Here is a 22,400-nt window from a genome sequence, read left to right as displayed (position 1 = left end):
TGATAGCGCCGTCCGCCGGATCTAATGTAAAACATTCCAAAATCAACAACTCCTTATAAATAAGAAATTAATTGAAAAAACATTTTCCAGTAGACCAAACTGTAAATCTAAACCATTCTCGAATCTCCACGAACACACACAAAAAATTTCATCAAAATTGGTCCAGTCGTTTAGGAGGAGTTCAGTCACATACACACGCACACAAGAAATATATATATTAAGATGTATGTGGGGTCTATTGTAGGGTAACATTTTAAATCATAATATTATGTTTTTATAATTAACTGTCAAGCTTTACCGACCCGCCCCGGCGTCGTACGGGTATAAAATATATAGCCACTGAAAAAATGATTAAAATCGACAGCCTATGATCCTTCACGTGGTCTACTTCTTATCTGTGCCAAATAACATAAGAAATGCTCCAGTAGTTCGCAAGATAAGCCCTTTCAAATAATTTCCGCCGTTTTTTCCACATTCTTCTATTAGTGTTAGCGTGATAAAAATATAGCGTATAGCCTTCCTCAATTAATGGTCAATCTCACACTGAAATAATTTTTCAAATCGGACCAGTAGTTCCTGAGAATTATTTGAAAGGGCTAACTTGAACGCGCTAAGCGTTCAAGTTAGCCCTTTCAAATAATTTTCCCCGTTTTTTCCACATTTTCCTCTATTTCTTCTATAATGGGCTATGAAATATGGGAAATGGGATATCTAACACTGAAAGAATCATCAAAATCCGTTGAAGGGAAGGTAAGGGAACAAAGGGACATGAGGGGAAAAAAAGCGGCTTTGTTTTATAATAATTATGTATCACATATTACTAAAGATACCCTATATTATATATATTAATATATATATAAACATTATTTATCCTGAAAGAAACACTAAACTTAGAGAACGAAATAATTTCTGACACCATAAAACTTGCGTATAAATCTAAAAACCCTTCGCAAAAGTAAAATGTATCTAAAAGAAACCCGCAAAGTATCTTGGGATCAATGAATCCCAATGTTAAAAAGAAACAAAATCGAAGTGTTACAATTCTCATTACTTTTCTCCGTATGGACGTCCCAGGGCGCCGTCCTAAAGCTCTAACATAAATTTCAATATAACTGGGACAAGATGGCTAAATAAATAAATTCCACAATGAACCCTCTTGTGAATGACCAACTTAGAACTTCTTACTGTTTGTACACACTACATATTATTATATTAGGTCGGCAATCTAAAATACTCTTATTATAATACGAAATACTATGAGATTGTTAGATACGTGTACTATTATTTTGATATTACAATAGGGAATGAATTGCAGAGGCTGGAGCAGAGGCCGCTACTAGCACATAAAATAATCCAATCAAAATCTGACATGTTGCTTGGTACTACTAATATATATTCTGTGATGTTGCACACGTCATATCAGAATATTGACAGAAACATTGTCAAACGTCGAATAAAACTTTGTTTACTGTCTGTGCTCGTGCTGCTAGCGTAAAAACATTACAGTAATGTATCTTACTAGATAACGCCCACAGCTCTCGGGTGCCGTTAATATTTCCAAAATAAAATGTATGCTTTGTTCTTTCTTTTTACCAACTTTCAGCACAATCGATTAAGCGGATTGCGCGTTAAGAGATAACAGACATACACACTTTCGCATTAATAGTATTAGTATGGAAGTATCCAAAATGGCTGCCTACAGTTTTCAGTGTCAATTGAAAAAATCGTATTAAAAGTAGTAGGTGATAATATATTATATTAGTTTCCTTCCCAATCAAATACTATTTAATAGTATTGCTACAATACTATAGGTATGCGTTAGTAAAGTTGTTTCGTTAAGGCGTCTAGGAGGGCGCTGCTTCGTTTAAAGTTTTAATCGCTTTCGAGCCGTGATAAACAAATTTTAATTAAGTTTTAATATCACCGCTTAATTGCTGAGGCGAGGGCTATCACAATATTTCTCTGTATACTCCTTGCCCCGGCCGCCGAGCCGTCTTTTGATTGACTAGGAAAATTTACTTGTTTAAATTAAGATTGTGTTAACACTTAACACAATAAACTTAAAGGTATTTATTTCGTTTATCGTTTAATAGACAATCCCCTTAACAGTCGTTATAGACGTTATAGTTTACAAGTAGGTTTACAATAACTCGTCTGATAATATGTTATAAAATTGGCTTGACATAAAGCACATTACGTAGTATTAAGGTCTCAATACGCAATTTTGATGTTTTTATTAGTAAGAAGGAATAATATAATAATATTGTAATGCCCACATTAAAAAAATACATTCAATATTTTGTCTATCATCGCGTAGCACCTGAGTCCTAGGAATAAAAAGGATAGTTTGAAGTACGCCCAGTGTGTGCGTAATAGTAGGATAACCATGCGATAAGTAATTTTTATTCGCGTGCCGAGTCACTAAAATAATCTAGTATATAAAATATAAATAGATCAAAATAATGTGATTATTATAATACCTACATAAATAAACTTATTTCATTCCATACCTTATGGCGCAGTTGGCAAAAAGCATAGTACGTGAATCGTAGACAAGTAAAATGCAAATAATACTTCTTTTTTACTCTCGTAGCGATGTAGACGATGCGACACTATTGTGAAAGAATTTTTCCTTGGGGCATGAATTTAATCTCAGAATTTGGAGTGTCAGATTCGTAAGTAGAACCGTCACTTCCGAAGTGTTTTAATTCGTCACTTTTTACGCTGTGGCATAATTATATTATTAGGAGACGCTTCTGGGATAAAAACTATCATATTATGTCCTTTCACGGGACTCAAAGTATCTCCATAGCTTTCAGCAAAATCGGCTCAGCGCGTTGTAGTCCATTCATTATAGGGGGTTGACCTAGTAAAATCTACATACCCAGTATATTATCACATGAAAACTTGTATTTTGGCATCCTAAATAAATTCTCAAAATTCACATATTGAATGGTTAAATACAAATTGGATGGTTGCAAGTTTTAAAAATCAAGAGTCACAAAATTTTTTTTTTTTTTCAAATAATTCCTTTTCTATTTTTCTAGGTTTTACGCGTAGGTGTTATTTTTATTTATTATTTGTATTTATTATCAATGTTGTAGAGAATTAAAGTATCTATAAATTTTCTGGAGCAGGTGGTAAAATAGTCATGATAGGTTCCAGGAATCCGTTTTTGATCGAGTTTCAAGACTACCAGTTGTCCTCAGGTAATTCTCTGACCGTGCGCTCTACGCCCGTTCAAGGTATAAAAATGTTAAACGGAAAAATATAAATAAAATTGAAGTGTCTGTTTGTAATATTGAAATAACCGTTTTTTTTCTACATGCATATGAATATTTAGACGGTACAGACACCAAAATAACAATTTTTAGAATTTTTGTCTGTCTGTATGTCTGTCTGTTTGTTCCGGCTAATAGCAGAATAAAATTATAGTAGTCTTGTATTTTCGAATAAATCTCATTTTTGCACAAGCAACCATAAGTCATAACCACGTTAATGGACTAACAAAGTTGTGAATTTCCCCGTACAATACGGATTAGTACGGTTGTTCTGCTAAGCTGTCAGTTTATGCACTAAACGCCCACAAAGAAGCTAACTCGATTATACTGGAACAATCTGGAAATAACACGTGTACTGATTTCGCAAATGAATTCTGATACGTGGAACAGAAATTTAGCTGCACAATCTACTAATTTGTAGTAATTTCTTATGTAGATAATTTTATAAGATTATGTGTCACCAATCATCATACTCACAAAATATGTTATAAAGAAGAATGTTTATGTGTTTTCTCTGGTTCATTTCATTATCATTCCATGATAATCATAATAATCTGCTAGAAAAGTGAAGGGAGATAACAGTCGAACTGATGCAATATCTTTATTATCAGAGGATCTAATGATTAGCCTGTATTAATATAACTAAAGACTAAACTTGAAAACAACTAGCAATACGAGAATCGAAAGTACGACCGCTCGAACGACGCTTTTAACTGGAAAAAGATACATTTGATGATGATGACGTAAAGTTGTGAAAAATAAAGCACATCGGCTTTGTAGAGAGCCGACAAGGGAGATTATAAGTTGCAGTTACACTGTCATAATGAATGCGGACGGGATTACCTCCGCAGCCAATTACATAAAAGTTGTCTGACGTCCAGAATCCCGCGATACATTATCCGATATTACGTGCTAAGCTCGTATTGTGTCAAAACCGCTAACAGATTTAATTATATCGGAGCAGGAACTGATTATGAACTTGGATGTGAATTAGGTAAGAATGAAATTAAAAAAAAGCCATTGTTGCTATCAACATTTTAATGAGAATAAAATTAATATTTTATTCTCATTAAAATTTATTTTAAATATAATTTTTTCTATTAATTAATATTTCTGATAAAAATCAGCAATGCATTTGTGACTAAAATCACCATTTATAATATCAATCTAAAATTTGTTGCTCACATTGACCGGTGTGACCTGAAAGTTGAGCATAAGTGTAGAGATCTATGAAATCATAACCTTATATCGAATATCAAAATATTATGTCAAATGTGTGTAGTGTTATTTTTTAAACACGTTCATTAGCTAAGTTAAAATGAGCTCATAAAGTTTATGTATAAGTTAATGTTTTAAACATAAACAACATTCAGTATGCGCTCAAAAGTACCACAGCGCCCTCAGCAGCGAGCACACAGCAACAAACATAATCACGTGTATATTTGCGAACCCCGTGCTGCACGTAAGTTGTGCAATATGCGTTTAAACACAAAAGCAAATATTATACGATAGTGTATCGCCCGCTCGCAGTTCCCAGTAGAAATAACTGGCCGTAAAAGCTTTTTCCGTCGACATTTTTATATTGCACACATCCGCCCTGTATTGTGCTCAGAAATAATGCACAATCATTTTATCACATCCAATATACAATTGAAAAATGATCATTTTGTTTCCACAGTACGGAACTAAAATAATTTATATTTAGGTTCTTTTATTTTTATCATTCGTACCTGCGAACAAGATTTTCATTTTGTGGATGATTTTGCCAATTGCTTCTCCTCCACTGTTCAAGGTTTCAATTTTCAAATCAAATCAATGTCGCATGAAACGTCGATGCGACCAATCAATATTGTATTAAGTAATAATAATTTTATTACTTATTATTAATTAGTGTTAAAATGACGTCACTCTTAGTGCTTATAAACTCCAATTTTTCAGACAGTGAATCTATCGTACACAAAATTTATCGTTTCGTATTTTTGTAATTATTTGGGTAAAATTGCCAAAATATTTTGTTTAATTTTTCTATTCTCTGGCGAAAAAAAATGGCTTCATCATTCACTACGGCATCCCGTACTTCCTGGACACTTGAAATTTATGGAGGTTGCTTTCGTACAATGGAGATAAAAAGTAGTCACGCGAAACACATCTTACGTGGTCCGGCAAAAACACGCCATTGTGTCCTCGCCACAAAGTATTATGAACTTGAATACTAAATCACAAATTAAAATTTAAACAAATGCTGCGACCCTTAAGGGGGCGACTAACCCTAAAGTGTTGATTTTATAATTCATTTTTATACTTGAAAATAAGCCCCGAATTCTTTCATTTTCTAAAATTAGATACAACATTATATTTCCGAGAATTCGATCTGAGCAAAAACACGATATCTTAAAATTTTCTCGATAGAAAAAAATCACAAAGATGCATCTAATTTTCACGAATTTTTCATTTATTGCCATAACCGTGCATTGAACTAAGTTAATATTAATTTAACACATCGTATAAAATTCTATCACTGACAGATCGACCTAGCGGATTTTTAAAATGTTGTATATTAGTTATTGAGAAAAAACTAATTTGGCGATGAATCCGCGTCGTGCTTTTTCACCGCATATAAAAGACGGGCGTGAGTGTGAAGAGAGAAGGGCGATGTTTGATTTTTGGGGTTAGTCGCCCTCTTAAGTATAATAAAATGCCTAAAATTCTTTTATATCCAGTTGGGCACAAGATATATTTAAAAGAAAAAAATACTTGTTACTGCTCAATAACAGTGTGCACTGTGCAATGTCAATGTGCATGAAACATAAGATTTTTAGTGCCAACTTTTTATGCTTATCAAATTAACTGACTAACAATTTTTAATCTTATAATTAAAATTACCTTATGAATGATAAAATATTATGTTTAACCGACGTCTAAAACACAGAAGGAAGTTAAGACTTCCGATGATTTTTTTTACAATTCACAAAATTGTATTTTATGAGCATTTTGGGCGTGAAAAGCTATGCATACCGTAACACAAACTAACAGACAAAATTCGGAAAATGGATGACAAAGATCAGATACCCAAAATGTCAAGTGAAGGGAATCACATACGCCTTGTCATGCCATGTATTACATATTATTCGATTTATTCGGAACATTTAATAGTAATGGTCTTTCTAATATTTTTCCAGACATTTTCTTCACTTGTTAATTAAGTATCCGCGTCCCAATAATGCAATAGGATCTAAGTTTTAAATCTGCGAGTAAATCCTTGCTACGTGCTTCCGTATAATCGCCCGGATAAAGAAGCGTGCTCATCTCATCGCTGCAAGTTTACTAGATATCATATCATAATACTTTGCAATTTTACGTATTGGAATACTCTAGCTGATTTTATTGTTTTAGATCTGAGAATATTCAAATGTAGAAAATCTTTAGGGTTTTGTAGTTCATGTTTCGTAACCCTGCAGATAGCGTGGTTGTGTGAAAATCTGTTACTTATTATATTTTAACTGAAAGAGGCCTTTCACATAATATTACTACTTCGCACATTTTTTTTCTATACTACGCTTTTTTGTAACATTTAGTATAAAATTATTCTACCCTTTAAGCTGTTATGTAATATTATGTGGATCCAAATCAATATTGAAGAGTTTAAATAACATGATGTTTTCATTGATTTCAGTAAAAGACGTCATCAGAATATCGATAAAGCAACAGTTGTTGCTGCCTCGCAACGTAAACCCGAAACGATACCACTTATTTTAGGGGATTTATTCCTTTCTCTCTCAGTGATAAATGAATGTTAATTCTTTTTCGGGCGTGTGGATAAATGAATGAACTCACTAACTCACTAACGAGCACGGTTGTGATCACTCACAATTAGTGACCACGTAACGACCACGTGTTATTTACGTTTATTATTATTACCAGCCAGTAATGTACTTTTTAAACCGAGCGCGAGCGTGTGCTTAAAATATTATAGTATGTATTTTTGCTAATGGCGCAAAAAAGCGAAATTCAAGTCTATTTATTTATCTTTTTATAGTATATTCTTTATATTATATTCATTATTATTTTTTAGTTTGTTTATCGGCCGTTCCCAATATTTGATCTATCTCTGGTTTTGCCCTACTAGAGATAGAAATAGCTCACAATTGACATAAAATATATGTCTCTAATGTCTAATGTGAGTTATTCCTATCTCTAGTAGGGCAAAACCAGAGATAGATCAAATATTGGGAACGGCCGTAAGGTCTCTTGTAGACTAATCGCCAAATTTCGTGACAAAAAAGATGATTTATTCGTCGAACGGGCCTGTTAGAAGACAGAGAAACTGCTCGCAAATTTGGTCACTTTAAAATCTGTTCTGCGTAGCTGGTCTGATTGTGACGAAACCATGGTTTCCATGGCACCCTCTGATTTCGATGTGGAGAGGCAGTATTATTATTAATACACTCCCTGACGGTTTATTTGGTACCAAAACCTATAATATAAAAGCAATATCAAGCTGATGATATTGCATGTTATATAGTACATATTATACAGGAACATTATTTGCAGGGTTAAAATATCACACAACTATGATGTAGCGCATTGTTTATACTACGTTTTGTAATAGTAATTAATTTCATAGGAAGCTATTAGGTTGGGCGCACCCTCATCAAAAGAAAGTACAATAGTTGGGTAGAGCCGTCATAAGAGTTGTATTTTCCCTCCTGTTTTAACGAACATCATCATAATATTATTATAATACTAATATTATTGATTACGAAAGAAATTTCAATTTTTTGTTCTACTTAGCTGCTCTAACACTGTTATCAAAATATCTTACGGGAACGAAGTTCTATAAGGAAGAGTCAATCTTTAAATTCAAATTTTAAGGCCGTCTTGTGTCAGTTCGAAATATTGTAGAAATCCTAAAATTCCATTGATCTCACGACTTCCAAACTTAGAAGATTGAGTAGAGAAAGCACAATAGGGGTGTAGACTATTTTTAGGAAATATATTTATTTAACAGAATATGTACATTTGTTACACCTAAAAATCTATCATAATAATATGTAAAACATATATACACTCTTATTTAAATAAATGAAAAAACAATTATTAAATTACCGCTAAAACTAAAGTACATCTTGGCTTCACTATATTATGACGTCACAGTCCACCAAATAACAAAAATCTTTGTATCCTGTAGGTCTACTACGAAACCGTTTTGAGACTCAAACAATCGGACGAGAATGCCGCGTCCTGCTCTAACAACGTCATTTCACGTTTGTAAGAGTAGGACGCAACATTCTCGTACGATTTTTTGAATCTCAAAACCGTTTCATGGTACGGGCCCTGGGTTTGACATCGAAAATATGTCACTGACACACAAAACGTTATGGAGATCGCGACGTCACGCTCTGTGATGGCTGTTTGCGATCATGTGATATTACAGATGAAGTATTTACTTTTTACTAAATAAAAAAAATATTATAAATTTAATGAGATAAAATATGCCATTTTCGGTAATTCTATAATACAAATTCTCAAAGAAACAATAATTTGTATTATGTTTCGTTTACTGTCTACACTCCTATTTCATGTTGAATTCACTTTAATTTTGTTTGCTATAAAATAATTAAGTAAAAGTTATCGCCTAGGATAAGTCAAAAAATATAGAAAGCGTCTATTTGAAACCTTTACGGCGCATACACATTTTTATTAATTATAACAAAATATACTTACAGCCCCCAGCCGCGATGGAATTTAAACTCTAATTCTCAGTTGTAAAGATCTTGTTTCGCATCCTGTACCTACATGTGGACTTGTAATGTTTGTTAGTGAGGCTTCCGTTAATGTTCTTTGTAAAGGTAACAAATAACGTTTAATCAGAGTACAGACCGACCGCTATTTGTTCAGCCCAAGAAATATTGCACTCAACACTATTAAAAATATATGAGCGTAAGTAAGATTATGTAGAAACGTTTGGTCAACAAGATTATAGTTATTATCTACTACTGAAAGACGTTCAGGTAAAAAAGTTTGTCATAAACTCGAAAATTTAGAATTCTTCATAATATTTTTATGGTATACAACTATACATAATATGTTATGATGATGAAAAAGCCTGAAAAAGGCTCCAAATATAGTTTTAACGGCAAACATTTTTTTAAGTAAGATCTTTAAAAATGTTGCCTAAAATATAAAAATAGGAGGAGGAGGCTCGAGACTTTACTGATCAAATCATTGAAAACTATGCACATTTACGTATATTATATTATAGTATACGAAAATTTATTATAAAAACAATATGTAACAAATAATACTTTAGGGGATGTATATTATGTATACCTATCATAGAGTATTATACCTGTCATAGAGTTCACTGTAAAAGTAGCAGCGCTGAAAGAGTAACTTTTTAAACTTTTGTATGGGAATATTCATGACGCTGGGGCGCTTGCCCATACAAATTAGAAAAAAATGTTGTTCTTTCAGTGCTGCTACTTTCACATTGAATTCTTTATCAGGAACCCATAAACCCCTAAAATATTATCACTTCAACGGTGGAATGAAAAAAGTTACCAAGCGCCGTATTGCTATTTTTACAACAGAGCCGTTTAAACATTCGATTTTACTTTAAACAATTATAGAAAATTGGCTATCAGAGATATTTGAAAAAAACATAACAGATTTTTGAAGTATTTTCATGCCTTTATAAATTTGCTGATTCCGAAAATATAAAAAAAAACTCATTTTGACCTCTAGTGTCGCTTGGTAACTTTTTTCATTCCCCGTCACTTAGTTTTGTTACACCCTGTTCTATCATTCCACTATCAACAATATTGGAATTAGCGGTTCATCAGAGTCGGACTCGACTTTGAAATAGCTGATTGATGGGTACTAACCAAGTGAGTCCTAGTGAAATGGAAAATTTATGGATCCCTTAGCACTTGATGATTCGATGAAACGGAAATAACGTGATCCTTCGCCGACTACTTACGGTACTAAACAAAATTATAAAATAAATTAGGTGAGGTTTACAGATGGATAAAGGCATAGGAAGCTATATAGGTCGTTACAATTATTATGGCTAGTTTATCAGTTGATAAACTCTTTTATAAAGTAAAAGAGTTAGCAGTTACCTACTGATAAAAAGGCTTAGGGCCTGTTTCACCACTTTCTGATAAAGTGCCGAATAGGCTATTCACAACTTTTTTGGCATATTCTCCATACTTGATCTGTCAACTTAATTGGTGGACTCGTCACTTATTAGGAAGTGGAGAAACAGGCCCTTAGACTAAATTTTTATTCGTCTGCGTAGCTTGGCATTTAGGTACATAGGCCTGTGATTGCGGTATAGATGTTCCATCGCGCAGACACATACAAATCGAACCTTAAAATAAGATGTTTACAGATGTAGATCTACAATGCGTAGTACTCATGATATAAAGGTGCTCCCTCATCATAAGTACTCGCTTGTAATGTAACATTACAAAGTCGAGCATTACATCAGTGAGGGAGGAGAGCCGAGCATTACAATGCGCACCTTGCAATGATAAAGTGTGTAATATCTTGATACAACTTGTAACATCAACTAGCTATGGAATGCTCAAAGTCGAATCTTTAATGTTACCTTACACGTGAATGCTCGTCGGTCAGGGAGGTGTTTTTGTAATGTAATGCTCGAAAACGAATCTATAATGTTATACTAAATGTATGTAGCTCGCGGTGAGGAAGCGCCTTGATGTTATAAAATAAGCTTTACAGACAAGGTCAAAAATTGATTAAAGTAATACGTCTAAATATATTATTTTAGTTGGTCAAGAGTTCACCTGACTCTAAAAATCAAACATCGTCCTTCTCTCTTCACACTCACGCCCGTCTTTCATATGCCAGGTGAAAAAGGACGGCGCGGAATCATCGCCGAGTTAGTTTTACTTGAATAAAAGACGAACTATAATGATTATGAAAAAAGTGTTTTGAGCAAATTTAGGTTTTATCAATACCTTTTTAGATATTAAAAAATATTAAAGAAAAGACAGCAAACTTCGAAGATCCAGCAAAAATGTGTCTAAAACAAGGTTTTTTGTAAAAAAGAAACTATCGAGCATTTTTTGAGTAATCGTGTTTTCGTCTTGAGCATTTAATCTTTATGAACTGAAGTTACTTGTGTCAAAAATCAGTTTTCTAGACCTTACAGATTTTGAGATCTAGGTTAAAGTATGTAGTCAAGTTAGGGTCATATGGGCTCTTAACTTTTGCCCTCTTTCAGCATAATAGACAATAAATTATATTATGAGTACACTAAGTTGGCAGACGAAGTAAAATGAACAGTCGCTTCGTAGTGACTCGGGTAAAAGTTCAATCGTACTTTAAACGAGTTAATCCGCTTTTAATAAGTGTTGATGCCCGCTCACTGCGGCGAGATCTCGTTCCTTCCGTCAGCTTCGACTTAATCATCTTTGCTCTGTTGTCAAAGTTTCACTAATCGAATTCGACTCTCTATTTGGCTTTTGGGAATCAACTTAGCAATAGAGAGCATCTACTTTACATTCTTCAAATGCATTATATTTATAACACGAATAGTTACTCAACTTCAGCAACTCCTTACTTATGTATAAAATTTCACATGAGACTACCGTATTGTATAAGTGTTGTGTTTGGCTTTTGTTAGTGGAAATAAACTGTTTTTTTTTTTATAATAGTAGTAAGCGAAAATTTGAGGAAGCCGTAACATTCCGTACGGAGAAAAGTAAATTCGTCACAAATATAATAATAAAATCTGGAAATATTTCAACACTTTTTACTACGCGAATTTAAATTCACTGGTATCCGGATATACAGCACCCGTCAGATATAAAGGTTTATTTACATTGACTAAACAATTTGTTTTATACATCATAAAATAACAGCGATCGAGTTAATCCTCGTTGAATCGTTTTTACGATTTCCCCAATTTCTGTTAGGGTTTATTTCACCCGCCGGTATCATCTCCGCAGAATTGTTCCTCGTAACACTCGGGTGTGGAAAAGATTTGATTGCCAATCTGCACGTCAGAGCTTTATTATGTTTAAAATTCGGATTAGAAATACCTTAGTGTTTATAAAAAATACAGATTAAATTAAACTTTCATTGAATTTTCTAATTCTACTGCATAATGCTAAGTACTCACATGCGGTTTTTTGTTAATTACTGTGTGGACCGCAAAACTCACAGCTCGAAGGCTCGCATCGAGCCGGCTCGATGGAATTAAATATATCGATTTAGAATAAAACTATCGAGCAATGCTGAATGTGTGGACGAAATCCCGAGCCGCGTGTTTTGCTAAGATATTATTGCTCGATCGAGCTTTTGCTCGATCGAGCAAAAGCTCGAAAACCATGCTATGTGAGTACTTAGCATAAGGATGTTTTGGTGCGTAGATGACATTTCCATGGGAGTGTGGATGGAATGATATCAATCAATATACGCTGGCGTTAGCTTTCATGTCGGCTCCATAGAAGATACTTGAATGACATTGTCAAGAGGGTGTGAATTTGACACAGTATGCTACTCTTCTAGCTCTTTCCACTGACAATTTACAATATGGCGGTTCTAGTTCTACTAGCCACTAATCTGGCCACGCGATAAAAAATCCTTGGAGGTCAGGTCCGTCTATTTTTGTTTACAAAAACATTATTTTGGACCTGAACAGCATGATCGAACATTTCATAGGATCAGATCGCACCAAACGGTTGTTGAGTACATTTTTGAGATAACACTCGCCACGCGGGATCATTTCCGTTCTGTCAATCACTCACCGCCCGCCCTCCGCTCTCCGCCGCCCGCCCTGTCCGGCTTGACGCTAATGAGCTCCGAACTCACTGACCATCATATTAGAAACAAATTACATGTTCTACGTAAAAAATTAAGGCCACTCAGAGTTCACTCCCGAATATTGGATGTTCGTTATATTCATACTAATAGTATTATTATATTCGTTGTCATCATAAAAGTAGAAAGTAAATATTATAGCTACCTACTTATTTCAGCAGTAACAAGAGAAATAAATACTAAAAAATATTTACTCAACATTAAACAATATTTTAATAATCTTAATATACCCGAAGTGCTGGAGATCTAGCCATCTATATATATAAAACTCAAAGGTGACTGACTGATATGGTGATCTATCAACGCACAGCTTAAACCACTGGACCGAAAGGGCTGAAATTTGGTAGGTAGGTAGATATTATGACGTAGGCATCCCCTAAGAAAGGATTTTGATCAATTCCACCCCCAAGGGGTTAAAATAGGGCATGAAAGTTTGTATATAATAATACTTCTTAGCGCGAGCGAAGCCGCGGGCAAAAGCTCGTTACGTTATATAGTCCATCAAGAAAAAATATAGTCAGTGTAGAAGAAAAACTAGCGGGTTTTCCTGTCGCGTCGGCCGGGCGTTTCAATTTCACGGAGCGTTTGTCGGACGTCAAAGATGCCCAAAGGTGTAATTTTATTACATACAAGGAGGGATCATCTCACGGAAGAGGCAGTATAATATGCGTATTTTTAAAGCGGAATATTCTTATACTTTTCTGTAAAAAGTAAGATGTGGAAATTGTGGACAAAATGTTTTATACAGCATACTTTTGGAAATGAGAAGTCTCCAAAACTGTAATAAAATAATGCATTGTACTGTGTGCACATGTATTATATCAAACATACCTAGTATTGAAATCCTTTAATACAAACAAAACAAATATATATAAGCCCTTTTTATTCCGAAATATATGTTTTACATTTTGGTTAGATTAGTAACTTTCTTAAGTTAGATTATGTCTCGCATTTCGGTGTGCCTCTTGGCATAGGCCTCCTCCAGCTCTCTCCAATGAGCTCGGTCATTTGCTGCTCTGGTCCAGTATGGTCCTAGAGTTAAGCGGATATCGTTTTTTTTTCCTTTGTCTTTTCCAAAGCTGCAACAAGAATATATTTTTGCCACAAACTCCATACTGAAAATAATGTCAAAACAGACAAATTATATCTGCGCTGGATGCAATAATTATATCGGCGATGACAAAATTAGATGTTCGAAGTGTCGACAGTATTATGATCTTGTGTGTGCGGGCATCGCTGGTGAAGCTCGTTCGCTACTGACTCTCGATTTCACCTCTAAATGTCAGGAATGCCGTTGTAGGATTCCTAAAGGAGATAACACTGAAACCCCTGTGCGCCTGACGTCTCGTAATCCGCACCTCAGCGAGTCTTCTTCTATGGGTACCCCCGGTGCTTTCGCATCGCCAGTGAGTTCGGAGAACATTACAACTTTTCGTGGATCCCGTCGGGTACAAGCTCAGGTGGATAGCGTTCCCAATGATATGATACGCGAAATTATTAGAGAAGAACTAACCAACATTTTAGAACAAAGGTTGCCATATATGATTTCTCGAATTTTTGAGCCTATCGATAATAAGTTTATGCAGACGGTAAATTCACTAAATCTGAAAATTGAAAATCTCGAGAAAAGATTGGAGCCATGCTTGCTATTAAATGCTTCATCTTCAGGTTCAAAAGTTTCAACGTACCTTTCAGTAACTGCCACGAAGAACCAGTCGTCTGATAGCACGAAACCTGGAAAGAAAATCCAATCCGATTCCGGTGATCGTGTCACTGCATCTCGTGTAAAAACAGCTACGTACAAAGGTGTGCGGCCCGAACCTACTGCCAATACAACATCTGGGCGTAAAACTGGATCGACTGCTTCTGGCGTAAATCAGTCTGAGCCAGGAAGTTTATCTGGCCAAGCTAAAGTAGTTGGAAAGGATGTTACAAACTCTTATGACACTTCCTCTCAACCTCTAACAACTGAACAACCCAATAAATCTTTGGAGAGTACCGAATGGACCGAAGTTCGGCGCAAGCGGTCTCGGTCATCATTGAACTCCGTGCTGCGTGGAACTGCTGCACCAGAAGCAACTGGTCTACGAGCTAGTGAAAAGTGGCAGTATTTACACTTATTCTACGTCCAAAAAGGTACATCTGAAGCTGAAATACGCGCACATCTTGATAATATCCTGGATGAAAAAGACGCATGCACAGTAGAAGTTCTCAACTCTCGAGGTAACTATGCGTCTTTTAAATTAGGTGTACCATCGAGATTGACTGTCAAGATAATGGCTCCTCAAAATTGGACTGAAAACATCTGCATCAAGCCATGGCGAAGAAATTTTTTAGGACCAAAGAAGTAACTACTACTACTCGCAATAAGCTTACCGTTTTTCCCAACACCAATAAAGTGAATCTGCATATCATGTACCAAAATGTTAGAGGTATCAAAATAAACTATCAACATGGCGGTCTAATTTGTTGCTGACGGAACATGATATAGTTGCCGCAACAGAAACTTACCTGGATAAGTCAATTGACGACTCTGAGATCTGTCCTGACGGCTGGTGCGCATTTCGTAGGGATAGAATGTCGTTGGGTGGTGGAGTTCTTTTAGCGGCGCGTTCCGGAATCACACTAACAAGATGTCATCAACTTGAAACGAACCATGGTGAAGACCTGTGGGTTTCCTTCCTCTATCATGACACCTCGGTGCATATATGTGTAGTTTACATGAAGCCATCTACGACTGACGACGATTATACGACATGGTTTTGTAACGTTGAAGGATTTATACTGAATATAAAAGGACATGTTATAATTTTAGGTGATCTAAATTTAAATAGTGCCTCTGTCTCTATAAAAAATTATTACTGTTATTTCCTAAGTTTTTGTAATTTATTTGACGTGAATGATGTGATGAACATGCGTGGGAGCAAGTTAGATGTGGTGTTGGTGCAGAGGGGTATTGATGCAGGTTGTGACTACGTCCCAGGTATGGAACTGGTTCCGATCGACCTCTACCACCCACCCCTTGATATTTTAGTTAATACTTTGTCAAGTAAATCTAGAGAGACCATAGAGCCTAGCAACATTGATGGACTTCGGGATTACAATTTTAGTAGAGCTGATTTTCTCCAGCTATATCACTCCTTGAATTCCACTCCATGGCACGAGGTCCTAGATTACACGGACGTTAGTTTGGCTACTGATAAATTCTATAGCTTATTGTACAACTCTTTTGATGCATCAGTTCCTAAGAAAAAGAGGCGAGTCTCAGGCAATAGACGATATCCAGTTTGGTTTACCGCAGCAATAGTAAATAGTATTCGCTTGAAAAATCGTCTGCACGCTAAATGGAAACGTACACACTGTGAGCTCACCTACTCTGACTTTAGATCCTTGCGATCACAACTAAAAATCGATATTCAAGCCGCGTATAACTCACACTGCTCTTCTATTGAGGGCAGATTGTTCAAAAATCCCAAGCAGTTCTGGCAGCACATAACCAACCTTAAATCAAAAGGAGGTTTCGAACCAACAGTGTCATTTCAGGGCGCCTACTACTCCGGAACGAAAAGTGCTGAAGCATTTGCCCAGTACTTTTCGAGTGTTTTTCTGCCTCAAGTACCAAAATTGGACCCAGATTGCTTGTGTGAAGAAGGTGTGGGTTTCGATATTCCTCTTCCTTCTTTGACTCCTTCTAATGTTGAAAGGGCGATTAATAGGCTCAAGGCACAAAGCTCTATTGGTCCTGACAGCGTACCTCCATACGTTTTGAAAGCGTGCAAAAGTCTTTTGGTCGTTCCTTTATGTCACCTTTTTAACAGATCGCTCAGCTCTGGAATATATCCGAGGCAATGGAAGCTGTCGAAAGTGATTCCAATCCCCAAGTCAAGTAACACACAATCTGTTGAAAATTACCGTCCTATAGCAGTCATGCCCACTGTTGCAAAGGTGTTTGAGCTGGCGCTTCATAGTATATTGATGGAAATGATTCGCGAATTGCTATCGGATGCTCAGCATGGTTTTAGACCGGGTCGTTCCGTCAGCACAAATCTCTTGTTACACATTGATATCATTTCTGAGGCCATCGACTCCGGCTATCAAGTTGACGTTTTGTATTTTGATTTCTGTAAAGCATTTGACAGAGTCGATAATGATATTCTTCTTAATAAGTTGAGATCTCTTGGGTTTTCATCTGCCTTTGTCAGATTCTTCGCGAGTTATCTGCGAGACCGAATACAGTTTGTAAGATACGGCTGCTTTGAGAGTACTACTTACAGCACACGCTCTGGTGTCAGTCAGGGATCAGTATTAGGCCCTCTTTTATTCCTGATCTTCATAAATGATCTTCCAGCAATAATAAAGTATGCCAAATTCTTATTATATGCCGACGATCTGAAGATCATCATGGTAATAAAATCTTTGCACGATTGTTTACTTCTCCAAAAGGATCTGGATGCTCTCCACCGATGGAGTATTTTGAACAATCTGCTGTTCAATATGAGCAAATGTACTGTAATGACATATGGAAGGAAGTTACGACCTCTTGTATTTAATTACACAATGGATGGACATCCCTTGACTCGAGTCCACAACACAAAAGACTTAGGGGTATACTTCGATAAAACCCTTACATTTAAAGACCATATTGCTGCTATTGCTAAAGATAGTTATAAACGCTTAGGATTTATTCTCCGAAATGTTAGGGACTTTAAAAATCCCAAAGTAATTAAGTTACTGTATAACACATTAGTACGCAGTAAATTAGAAACGAATGCCTGCGTTTGGAGCCCTCATACAAGCGCATCAACACTGATGCTTGAAAAAGTACAGAAAACTTTTCTCAGATTCCTGTACAAAAGAGTTAATGGATATTATCCTTATATGTACCCCACTAACTTCCTTTTAGATACCCTAGGATATCACTCACTAGAGGTCAGGAGGGGTGTGGACCTCGTTCTAATAATTTTAAAAGCTCTTCGTGGAATTATAGACTGTCCGGAACTTCACACCCTCGTTTGTCGTTTGTTCGTGCCCGACAATTATCGCAGGCACCGCTCTTGCCGTCGGCCCAAACTATTTGCCTTACCTATATGTAATTCTGTCGCGAGAGCCGAGTCCCCACTGTGTCGTGGGTTAGACGTGCTCAACGCTCTCCTGTCTGCCAACCCCGAGTGTGACATTTTTGCTGATAAGTGGACGGAAATAAGGAAAGTATGTGTGAAATTCTGTGAGGGAAAGTATGAAAGAGCTTCTACCGTTGTCTATTAGTTAAGTTGTTATTATTATTATTAGTTTTTAATTACTATCAATGTGTATTATTATTGTGTAAGGTTTAGGTTAATTAATGTAATTGGGGTCACCCGTTTTAATTAACTGTAAATAAATAAATAAATAAATAAATAAATAAATAAATAAATAAATAAATAAATAAATAAATAAATCGTCACTCCATCTTGTCTTCGGACGTCCCTGTCTTCTGGTGTCTCCTCTTGGATACCATAAGGTTACTCGCTTACTCCACTTAAATAATTTGCAACGCAACATGTGCCCGGTCCAACTCTATTTTAAATGATCTATGCGTGATATTATGTCTGTTACTTTTGTCTTTTTTCTTATTTCTGAACTTTGGATTCTATCGCTAAGCCTGATTCCCAACATGCTTCTTTCCATTGCTCTTTCAGTTTTGGCTAGTAACTCTCTGTGTTTGTTCGTAAGTGCCCATGTCTCACACCCGTATGTCATACAGGGGAGAATACACGTGTTGAAAGTTTTCTCTTGATGTGCATACCTAGGTCTTGGTTCTTCAAAATTTCTTTCAACGACCAGTATTTGTTCCAACCGCAGGCTATTCTTTTGTTTATTTCCTTGGACATAGGGTCTTCTGGGGATATAATTTGTCCTAAGTATACATATTCTTTTACATAATCAAGTTTAGTTCCATATGCCTCTATGTGGACTTCTGTCGAGTTGGTCATTAGCCTGGTTTTGTCTGTGTTTATTTCTAGACCTACTTCTCTGCTTCTTTCTGCTATGTCTTTTATCATGTGTTCTAATATCTTAGGATCTTCTTCTAGTAAAACAATGTCATCGGCAAATCTTAAGTGGTTAAGGCGAGTACCATTGATTAGAATCCCATAGTTATCCCAGTCCAATCGCCTAAATGTGTGTTCTAGCACAGAGTTGAACAGTTTAGGGGATAATGGGTCTCCTTGTCTTGCGCCTCTATCAATTGGGAAGGGGTCTCCAATAGACTCTAGTTTGATGCGGCTTTTATTTTCTTTGTAGATGGCTTTAATTAGTTCTATATAGACCTTCTCCACTCCTTGCTCTTTTAGACTCCACCAGATAAATTTATATTTTATGCTATCAAATGCTTTGGAATAGTCTATAAAGCTTATATACAGTGTCTTCTGGTATTCATTATACTTTTCAAAAACTTGTTTGATTGTATGGATGTGGTCTATAGTACTATAATTTTTTCTGAAACTTGCCTGTTCAATCGGCTGGTTTTCGTCTAGGACTCTTGTTATTTGTTCCAAAATTACCTTTGCGAAGACTTTATAAACGTTTGATATCATGCTAATTGGTCTATAATTACCTATGTCATCTTTATCCCCTTTCTTATGAAGGAGTATGATATGTGATTCTTTCCATTGTTTCGGTATTTTACCTGTTATTATAATCTCGTTAAACCGTTTGGTTAGGATTGGGGTTATTTCTTCTTCGGTGCCTCTGATTAGCTCGTTTGTTATGTTATCAGGTCCTGGGGCTTTTCTAGTTTTTGTGACATTATAGCTTTATGTACTTCCTGCAAGAGTATTTGTGGGACTTTTGTACAACTTATGTAAGAGTTTTCATAGGCGTCCTTTTCTTGTTCGGTGTCGTTGTTCGAGTAAAGTGTTCGGTAGTAGTCTGTGGCAACACATTGGATTCTTTTACGAGTTGTTACTTGTTTAGATCTGTTGCTTTTTAGTTTTGGTATCCATTCCTTACCACATTTTCTTAATTCCTTGAAAGCCTTTCTTGTTCCCCTGTTCTTTGGATCTCTTCTTCTAGTTTTTTCGTTCTTTTTGATTTCCTTTCCCTTCTTATCGTTTCTCGAATTTCTTTACTCAGTTCAGCTATTTTATTTCAATTTTCTTGGGTTTTTGATTTGTCTTTTATTAATGCGTTTCTTTCCTTTAGGAGCTCCATTGTTTTCTCACTAAATTTCACTTCTTTAGTAATGTTCCCTTTCCTCAATCTTGACAGTTGCTTAATCATGAGGTCGTATTTTTCTATGGCACTTCTATTTGAGTTTAGTATTTCTTTTAGGTTATCGATTAGAGACAAATCTATTTTTTCTCTGTGTTGTTCCACTGTCATTTTATTTTTAATTTTATCTCTGCTTCTTTTGGTTGGATATTTCTTTAAACGGCAGCGTACCATTCGGTGGTTTGTGTTAAAATTTAAATTTTTAATAATGTGTGTATCATTAAAAAACTTTGGTTTGTTAGTTATTACAAAATCGATTTCGTTTTTGTATTTGCCATCGGGTGATAGCCAGGTCCACTTGGTTTTGAGATCTTTTTTGAAGACTGTATTGAGTAATGTTAAGTTGTTTTGTAGTAGAAGTTCAATTAGTCTGTGTCCATTGGCACTTCTCTTTCCATATCCATATTTGCCCAATATCAGTTCTTCGCCAGGTTCTCTGCAGCCTACCTGTGCATTAAAATCACCCATAACAATGATAAAGTTATTGTGGTATTGTTTTATAATATCTGACAGGGTGCAGTAAAAGGCGTCGCTTTCACTTTCCGGTGCTTGTTCTGTAGGTGCATATGTTTGTATGATTGTCCACGGTTTTTTGTATCTCGGTAAATTAATATTCAATATTACTATTCTGTCTGAGACACCTATCAGTTCTTGTATATAGTTTTTCATTGCCATTTTAATTAAAAATCCTACTCCTCGTTGGCCAGGTGTTTCGCCTTTATGATAAAGTATGTACTCATTTAGTTCTGTTATTTTCTCTCCTACTCTCCTAATTTCGCTTATGCTTAGGATATCGTATTTCACATTTTCTAGCGCTTTATCCAATTCAAGTAAGCTTTCTTGTGTTCTAAGAGTTCTTGTGTTAAGTGTTGCGATGTTAAATGTTTCGCTTCTTTTTGCTGGAGGGTTTTGGTCTAGTGCTCCCGCGGGGACCAGCCGTTGTGGGAGACATATTTTTTGTTGGTTTTGCTTAAGTTTATTTGTTGTAGACTTTTCAGTTTGTTTCTGGTTTCCGAAGGCTTCAGTTAGTTTTTTGGGGTAATAGTGTAGGTGTCAGAGCTTGTTTTTTCAACGTAGTTAAGTATGTTTGGTTTTATGATTTCCTTTTTCTGGGCCTTTGTGTAAGATTGTGGTGTTTTGCTTTTGCTGGCTTTTTTCTGTGCTTCTTGGTTGAGAGAGTCTGAGGATTCTCTTGTTCTTTTTCCTCTATTTTTGTCCTTTGGTTTTTTCACTACGAGTTTATCATATTTTATGCAAGCGATGTTTCCCTTCTTTCTTTCTTCATCCACTAGGGGTTGCAGCTGTTTCCAGACAAAACAAATACTCATATTTAACGTTAGATTTAAATAGTAATACTCCGTATTAGTATTTTCCTAAGTTTCTTATCGAGTTGCTGCTACGAAGTTACGAAGATTTTAATAGAACGTAAGACACAATGCAATATGTCAAACTTTGCAGTTTCGAATAAAGTTTCGGAGCATAACTAAGTTCACACAAGGTAGTCGATAAGTAGCTTAAATCTTGCGCACGCCTGCCGGAGCAGCAGACGGAGCATTTTATACTCTAATGGATATAAGCGGAACGAACGTAGCCAAAATAAAGTCAAATAAGTCCGCCCGTAAACTTCGTGTCACGTCTTAAAATACAAAAATGTGTGAAAATATCGGCGGGGAAGCGCCCGGGTACACAATTGTACTTCATCGTGGCAGTGTTTGAGTGCAAAGGCGTGTCGGGCCGGAGCCGGCCGCCGTGAAAATTCACCGCGCGCCGGAAAATATGGCGCTGATGGAACCTTAATGTTTCCGACTTGGCCGGCTACTTGCGGTCAGCCGCGACAGCCTTCGAAGTGCTATTAGACTCACCACATACACTACATCGCCATTTTGTCTAGAAACAACTTAACGTCCGTGTTTTTATCTAGCTCCTTTTTGTAATGGTTTTATTATCGCGCACGTATTTTGTTTTACTAAAGTCGTTAGACTTTAGTAGCGACTTTAGTAGCGACTTTAGTAGCGA

At 35.9% G+C, this 22,400-nt stretch overlaps 1 protein-coding gene across 1 annotated transcript; it reads right to left on the bottom strand.

The window, feature by feature from the left end:
• Nucleotides 1-20,261: 20,261 nt before the first annotated feature.
• On the bottom strand, nt 20,262-21,712 carry LOC121729068 (craniofacial development protein 2-like). Its single transcript, XM_042117456.1, has 2 exons — nt 21,500-21,712; nt 20,262-21,389 (listed from the first exon to the last, which is right to left on the bottom strand). The coding sequence occupies exons 1-2, from the start codon at nt 21,710-21,712 to the stop codon at nt 20,262-20,264; spliced, it is 1,341 nt and encodes a 446-aa protein (XP_041973390.1).
• Nucleotides 21,713-22,400: the final 688 nt, after the last annotated feature.

Source organism: Aricia agestis, chromosome 7, assembly GCF_905147365.1.
Source record: "Aricia agestis chromosome 7, ilAriAges1.1, whole genome shotgun sequence".
In the NCBI taxonomy this organism is placed as follows: Eukaryota; Metazoa; Arthropoda; class Insecta; order Lepidoptera; family Lycaenidae; genus Aricia; species Aricia agestis.
This window is presented reverse-complemented; position numbering and strand designations above follow the sequence as displayed.

Excerpts from the sequence above, each read along its gene's own strand:
- LOC121729068 (XM_042117456.1), bottom strand. The coding sequence starts at position 21,712 with ATGAGTATTTGTTTTGTCTGGAAACAGCTGCAACCCCTAGTGGATGAA. Across the intron at positions 21,390-21,499 it reads CACCACAATCTTACACAAAG|AAACAAACTGAAAAGTCTAC; the intron begins GCCCAGAAAAAG and ends TTCGGAAACCAG.